This window comes from Condylura cristata, unplaced genomic scaffold, assembly GCF_000260355.1.
Source record: "Condylura cristata isolate star-nosed mole 26May11 unplaced genomic scaffold, ConCri1.0 scaffold00006, whole genome shotgun sequence".
Lineage (NCBI taxonomy): Eukaryota > Metazoa > Chordata > Mammalia > Eulipotyphla > Talpidae > Condylura > Condylura cristata.
Window position 1 is genome coordinate 63,318,227 of NW_004567107.1, and position 8,196 is coordinate 63,326,422.

Consider the following 8,196-nt stretch of genomic DNA (forward strand, 5'->3'; position numbering starts at 1 on the left):
AAAAAAAAAAAAAAAGATAGTGGGAGGGCAGTAAATAAGTATCTGAGAGGGCCTCTGTTCTTATTCTGCACCTTTCCTTCTCCTTCCTAAATGCTATTACAAAGGGAATACACAGGGACCATATGTGGACGAGGTGGTAGACCAAGGAAAGATCTGTTTCTAAAATTGTCCCCTTGTGTATATGATTATTGCTGTGGAACATACTTGTGGCAAGACAGTCATTAACCCCTATAAATGGAGATAACCAAGTGATATAAGGCACCATACTCATCTGCTACACACGACAAAGTCTGTTTTGATTTCACATGTTTAAGATTTGAGATCACTAAACCAGGAATTCCCCATACAAATCTTAGACTCATTTCTATTATTGCTGAGCTATAAAACAGATTTACTTCACAATTATCACTACTGAAAACTTCTTAAAGGACAAAAATGGAAAATACCTCCCCAAGTAAACTAGTAAGAGGGCTTCCCTTGTAGCCTAGGGGTTAAGTCTCAGTGCTATCACCACCAGGTCTTAGCTCGATTCCCACTAAGGGAGGTGACCCACATAGCACAGCAGACCTCTCCTGTTTCATTCGCTGCTCCCCCTTAGTAGAGTATTATCATTAAGTCTGCCTGCTCTGTTCTCCATTCTAATCTCTGGTGAATCCTCTACCCAACTCCCCACTTCTTTTATGCATAAATAAACCCTTAAATAAACAAACAAACAAACTAGTAGGAAATACTTAACCTTCACAGTGCCATCAGAAGAGGCACTAATAATATAATGTCCATCTTGTGTAAATGTTGCTTCATTAACAAAAGAGGAATGGCCGCGAAATTCCTTCAAGGTTTTCCCAGATTTTAAACCATGAATTCTATCATAAATGAAAGCAAATTAGAAGAACAATTAATATTCTATATGTTATGGCTGTGCCCAATCATAAATATATTTTGGATGAATTGCAGCAGCTCATGTTACAGTATCTAGTAAAGAAAAATGGCTATGAAACTATTTATGCAGTATAATTTTCATCCTACCAAATAAAAGTTCTACATAGAATGAGAGAGGGAGAAAATACGCCAATAATACACAAGCTTCTATTCAGGTCTTAGCTGTCCCAGTAGCGTGTTTGTAAAATGCTTCTTGAAGTGATTCTGATGCAGGAAGGTCCCTATATCCCATTTGGAGAAACATGAAACACTGATATAATTGCTTCCTAATCTCTAAGTAAAGACTCAAATGGACCAAGCAACTATATGGTCTATTGTAATTTGGGGGAATGGGGTCTCTCCTACCCTCACTTTCCATAAACAGTGTTCCAGTGAAACACGAGGAATCCCAGCACCTCCCTTTGGGGTTATCATGGCAAACTCAAATGAGGGCAGTTTGGGGGTTCTTACTTACCTAATTGTCTGGTCAAAAGAAGCACTAAGGATCTGACTGCTATCCTTTGAAAAACTTAGACAAGTGACACCTTTACTGTGAGCTCTTTCAAACCTCCTCAAACACTGTCCACTCTGAATCTTCCAAACCTTTATTAAAAAAATAATAAAAACTTGTAAATAGTGTTCCACTTTAGCCCACAGAGCCAAACAAGATGTAGTGCTCGCTAATGTACTAAAAAAGCATTAAATATGCATGCTAATAGCTGAATATGATATGTCTGGTTCACATAGTACGATGAGAACTGAATCCTCTGAAACTTAAAACTCTTTCCTTATAAATTATTAAAGGAAAAATTTAGACTCTAAGTTCACTTAGCAGAGACCATTTCTATATTTTATCCAACCCAGGGCATTTATCATCAATTAAATACAAGTCACAGCTAATAAGTAGAACATCCCCTACAAAAACCAAAGAAACCAAAAATACATCACATCATACAGGCGAGCACTACAGAAAGAACATGACTAGATCTGAACTGAACTCCCAGATCTATCACTTTTCAATTCAACTGTATCACTAAGTAAATTATGAGAAATTCTTAGGCCGTTACCAAGAAAAGGTTAAGCAGTTAGTATAAAGTTGAAGTTTAATAAACACCTATTTAACTGACCAGTTTGAGAGGACATGACCTCATTACAGTGTCTAACACAAGCCACTAAGCCACACCTTGATTTTTCCATCTTGGGCCCCAGTTGCTAACATCTCTGTGTCTCTGCTGAAACACATGCAAAGAACAGCATCGTCCATCATCATGAAGTTATCCTGCGCCTGGTACTTAAGATCCTAGAGCAAACAGTGATAAGCAGTTAGCAAAATAATATAAAGGCCAAGGCCAAAGTCTTTACAAACTCACTAAAAGCTGTATAATAGCTATAACTATTCTTAATCTCAAAGCAAATAGTGGTGCCATGTACACATTCATATTGAACAACTGATAATGCTGGGAATAGAGAATTTTACACAATTTAATACTGTAAAATGTCAGCATAATATCCTGTATCTTTCATATTCTGCTGTTTTCTAGGCAAAGATTTTCCCAGTTTCATACAGAACATCTTAATAATCTATCTGAATTTGTTGATTTTAGGGATATGACATGAAAAGCTTATGTTTTTCCCAAACTGTCAGCTACTTTTCCTAAAACCATATATTGACTAATCTATTTGCAAACTAGCTTTATTTTCTTATTTATAAAGTAAGAGTGATTCATGGGTTTATTTTTTTTAAAGCAAACTATAAAGAAATACATAAAATAGAAAGTGAAACCAACTAATATATCTACTACCCATGGAGTGGGATTTAGTACTCCTAGGAAAAAGATTATATTTCAAATCAATAGGTAAACAAAAAAAAATATGGAGGGGAAGGAGGGGTTAAGCTGGCTCTATACCAACACTATCTCCCTAAAGAACTTTCAGATGGATTAAAAATTAAAATATATGGAGACAAAACTAGCAGGCAACTATAAATCGGAGACATACAACTGCGGTAGGGAGGGAAAAGGATCAACAGGGGAGAGAAAAGCACAAAGGATTATGGTAACGGTTCATAGGTGACTTGGTTATGGACATTTTATGGGAATTAAACTTGAGAGGAAAAACCAAACTTTATGTAAAACTGAACAATGATGTAATATATATATTTAAAGAAATATATTTAATTTAAAAATAATAAAAAACATACATATACTAGAAGATATGGCAAAAAAGGAATAAGACATATTTGTTTTTAAAGCAAAAAAAGAGACAAAATAGAAAATGTTTGCAATACATATTTTATGGAAGTTGATTTCTTCAAATCAAAAGCTACAACTCAGTAAGAAACAATTCAAAAGAAAAATGAGCAAAAGATATGAACAGACTTCTCAGAATAGGAAAATCTGGTGGCTTTTCATTATAAAAAAGATATTCAACTTCATTTACAATGAAAGAAACACAATTATAATAAAGTTAGGTTGGAAACAACAACTATTGATTTACACATAGACTATTCCAGGAAGGTTACATAAAAACCTGGTAACCCTGACTGGATTAAGGAAGGGAACCAACCATGTAAGGGACAAAGGTGGGAGACATAATATTTTGTAAAATATTCTACCAGATGAACATATTCCCATTTAAAAATAAATTTAAATTGCAAAAGTGACAATAAAAAAACAATAAAAGACAATTCTCCAACTAGAAAAGTTAACATATTTTAAATACTTTACCTTCCTAATTTTTCCAGTCGTAAAGTTCCATACTTCAATGAATCCATCAACAGACCCAGTGACTAAGTACTGACCATCTGGAGAAAATCGAGCACACTCCACATGTGATTTCTGACCAAACTGTTTCAAATGAAACAATGGAATAGATATTATGTTTATTTACTGGGCTTTAAGAAAATACTCATTTTAATCTTTTGACAAGGCCTGCCTTAGAATAAAATCACAGTTAGCCCATATTGTGAATATTGGAGGAGCATTTCTATACCGGTACACAGAGATGGAAGCCATTATGTCCTCTGATGAGTTTTATGTCTAAGCTTTCAGTTGAAACTAGTTTTTTTAATATGAAAGTGACATTACCAAAGAAAAGCCAAAAAAATTTTAACATGGGACTTAGAATAATTTTTAAATTAAATCATGTTAAGTTTTTATTAGAATCAGCTACTGTTAACATGACTTCCACTTTCAATACAGTATTATACATTCCTGCTGTGCACCTGGGCAAAAAATTTCCCTTTTCTCAAAATAAGATATTTGTTTTTCCTATACTAATTTTTTTCCATCACTGTTTTTCCCCCCAGGACTTTCATTTAATCAATGACTGACTTAATACAGAAATAATTAAAGCTGTTACACTGTTCAATTAGTAAATATATTCTGAGCATTTGCCAGCAATGAAGCTCCCAGTTACAGATAACAAAAGAACAGTAGATAGATGAGGACAGAGAAATGAGTTATTATTATGGGCTTCTATTTGTCTCAATGCTTCAACTAAGGTAAATAAGGGGGCTGCTCAAAAGTATCTTTACCTGTTAAGTCAGAACACAAAATCCAAAAAGACATTCAAAACACTAAATCAAAGTCAAAAAGATTTGAAGAACATGAATTATTTTCAAGCCCATATATTCAATTAGAACCAAACCCACAGCTATAATAAAGGAGATGCTAAAATAGCAAATATTAATAATTCTGACAAACTGCTGCAATTACTTGCTGGTGCTTTTCTTTAGAAAAGTACAAGATTTAGGACCTTCCCTGGTGGTGCAATGGTTTTTTTGTTAAAGCGCATTACTACTTTAACATGAGTTCAACCCCCGCCCAGGGAAGTGACCCATATGGCGCAAACCAATCTTGTCCCACCCACTGTTCCCCTCAGCAGTGTACTTCGTCAACCTGACTATTCTGCTCCCCACTTTGTCTCTGGGGAAGCCTCTTCACTGACCCTGGTCCTGTACCCCAGTTTTGTATGTATAAATAAATAAATCTTTAATAAAAGTACAAGATTTTAAAACAAAAAAGCAAGAACCAGTCTTCAATTGCTAAAACTATTTTCCTTAAATCCCACATAAGCACATTTTACAATCTGTGCTTGGTACCAAACCTGACATGCAGCAGGCAAAAAAATGTGTTGAACAGGACAAACACAAAGCTCACAGCCCCAGGCTCAACCACTGTTACACAGTCTTCCAAACACAGGCTTCCCAGGAGGAAGTACTTGGGTGAACAATGGGCTAGATGCCAAATACCTGTCTACCTGGGTTTACAGCTGATGTATGCCACTGCCAGGCCACAGGAGTCAAACCCAGTGGTTACCAGTGGCAACCCGAACGCTGTCAGCACTGGAGAATGAGTTCTGCTCTCCAACCCACACTCTTGACATTAGGTTCTGACTGAACAAGCATAATACTGACCAGGCGAATATCTAAGGAGCCTACCTTAATATGCCTGCTCAACTGTGTAGGAAACTTTTCTTCTTCCACATCTTTGACAGCTGCTTTACCTCGGAACAAATCTATAGTCATGCCAGGAGGAAGCAACCCCTGGTGCTGCTGCCATTTCAGTGCCTATGAGAAAAGAAATGTACAGTGATCTATTTGAGTGCATTTAAGATCTGCTCCTGACTGTTCAAAAGGATGAGGTTCACAGGAAACTAAGCTATGCAGACTCCACCATTTCTGGCCATCTAAAGGATGCAGAATTTGTCGCTTCTGTGTATTCTAGCAACACAGGCTGACCCCAGCATGGAAGGGATCACTGAAACCAGGACCATACTGTATTCTTAGAAGTGTAAGTATTTTATTATAAATAAAACTTAGAGAACAAATCTCCCATAGTTCTGATATCCAAGCATAGTCATTCTAACATTTTATATATTGTCTTCTAGAATATGTCCCTTACATATATTTAGTTATTATACTTAAAATCTTTAACATTAATTTTATTTGCTTCCAAAATTTGTTACTTGTTTTTCAGATTTTACTGCAATGACCAGAGAACATGCATCTCCTCAGGACCTCTCTCCAATCAGTGTGAAATCTCTATTGGCTGTTTACCTGTAGTTTCAAATCACTCCCATAAAAAAAAAAAAAATCCTCCCTCTTTAGTTAATACTAACCCCCCCACGTCCACCCCCTCACGGCCACTGCCTTTCTTTAACAAACAAGCTCTGTGACCTGGCAACACTCACTGTCTTCCCTTCTCAGTTAATATGGTCTTAACTTACTTCCTTTCTACTGGAAGTGCATCTCAGATATCCCAACAGCCAAAACCAGACTGCTTTCTGATCTAATCTTCTTATACTATGTTGCTCTGAGGTTGATGAACACATCTTTTTTTTAATATTTGAAGAACAGGTTTATTTGAAAAGGGACAGGAAAAAAAAAAAAAAAGACACTTGCATAGGCACAAGTGGGCAGAAGAGCTGCCCCAAAAGGGACAGCTTTGCTGAGAGAGACCTGCCTGGTCACAGGCAGGTGGTCTTAGGAAAGCCGCCTCTGCTGAGGGAGGTCAGTGCAGAGAAGTCCCGCCATGGTGCAGGTCATGGGCAGGCAGGAGGCTGCTGCCCTACAGAGGGAGAGAGCGGATAGAAAGAACCTGCACAGTCACAGGTGGACAGAGGACTGCTGTCTAAACACATCTTAACACTCTCTTGGCTTTTCTAACCTTGTTCTCTTGACTTCCCTTTTTGTTTCTCTGGCCAATCCTTTCTCTGTCCCCGGTTGACTTTAAGTGTTTCCTATAACGTCTCATCAAGTATTTATGAAGGAACGCTGAATTTATTTCTACTCTCTCTAGATATTCTATTACAGTGGCAACAAAGGAATAAAAAAGGGTGCACACCCCAAAAGATAAATAGAATGGAAGGCATAATTGCTGAAAAGAAGGAAAAAGTAAAACCTATATGTAAGGAGGCGATGAGAAAGCCACAAGAAGTGAGCCAAACTACCTTGCAAATTCCAAAAAAGGCTGCAAAAACTGGAGACACCATACAATGCTCAAGGACAATCATGGCCAAGAGACAAAGATAAAAACTGTATGAAGAGTAGTTAGTTCCCAGCACCTCTCTCAACCAAACCTCAAGAGAAATCATGTGGTTTATTTTCTATGATAGAAAGGGAGTGATTCTGGACTCAGGGAAACAAGGTAAAACTGATGGGAGACCTTTAGTGAGATGTCACCGTGAAACAGAGCCAGAGCAAACTGGTAACGCTATACAGATTTCTCTAATCTCCACTTACACCAGTTTAAACTATGTCCTCTAACAACAGGACATAGTTTAAACCTCCCAAGCAGGAAACTAGGAAACTAATCTGGAGTGGCTTACTAGTCCAAAAGAATCCATCTCAGATATTAACACGTGAAGATCCACACTCAGTCATTTCAGGTCAAATCCTTTCAAGTTCCCAAACTCTTCCTTCCTCAACCCCAGTTTCTAAACAGCTTTTCAGTGTTTCATTAAATATGTATCAACAGGCAGGGGCCGCTAAATATCTGAAGAAACTTTCAAAACACAGGCACCAAGGTGAACAGGCAAAAAGTGAAGGGGGAAAAAAAACAAAGAACACACACACAAAAAGACAATGCAGGGAGGAAAATATAACTTGAATATGCTGTGCAGTGTGCACAGTGGGCATCACAGAATAGGCAGCTATTATTTAGCAGATGGGAGGGTGAGGGTCTGGGGCTTGCTGCAGACCTCGGGGAAGGCTCACCTACAGTCACCCACCTTGTTGCTTTTGTAGGTACCACTCTCCCTGCCCACCTGATGCACCATGCCACTATGGCACCAATTTCTGTCAGACATCTGGGTACTGATCTGAGCAGCATCACCCTTTATACCAGAAAGCTGGTAGGCACTTCGGGGAAAAAACAACCCAAGAAGAAAATGGAGATGTTAGAAGATGCACATGTGGTGGAAAAAGCTCTTGACTACTGGGTGGTAACGGACAAAGTAGAACCTCCTAAGTGGAAAGGGTTCTCAGATGAAGACAACATGATAAGGCCAATAAGCTGCGACCTTACTGCTGAGTTTCTAAAGCACAGCAAACAGCACATGAGAGAAAAGAGAGGGAGGCAAGTACAAAGTTGGCTCTGGTTCTGAAGACAAGGGAGAGAGCATACCAGTGAAAAGGAAAGAGTCAGAAAAACCACGAGGCTTATGCCCAGGTGATTGGAGCTACTGACTCCAGTGGAGAATTCATGCTTCGTGAAATGGAAAATTCTGATGAGGCTGACCTGGTCCCCATTAAGGAAATCAAAGTCAAAGTCAAGC

At 38.0% G+C, this 8,196-nt stretch overlaps 1 protein-coding gene across 1 annotated transcript in view; it reads right to left on the reverse strand.

Annotated features, from left to right (window-relative positions):
- The window catches only part of SMU1 (smu-1 suppressor of mec-8 and unc-52 homolog (C. elegans)), a 19,141-nt gene that overhangs the window by 5,961 nt on the left and 4,984 nt on the right, over window positions 1–8,196 (reverse strand). The window contains exons 2-6 of the mRNA XM_012721649.1: window positions 5,360–5,488; window positions 3,645–3,764; window positions 2,102–2,218; window positions 1,394–1,521; window positions 737–863 (exon numbers count right to left, since the gene is read on the reverse strand). Of these exons, the coding sequence (XP_012577103.1) occupies window positions 737–863; window positions 1,394–1,521; window positions 2,102–2,218; window positions 3,645–3,764; window positions 5,360–5,488 (621 nt within the window). The remainder of the gene's footprint in view (window positions 1–736; window positions 864–1,393; window positions 1,522–2,101; window positions 2,219–3,644; window positions 3,765–5,359; window positions 5,489–8,196) is intronic.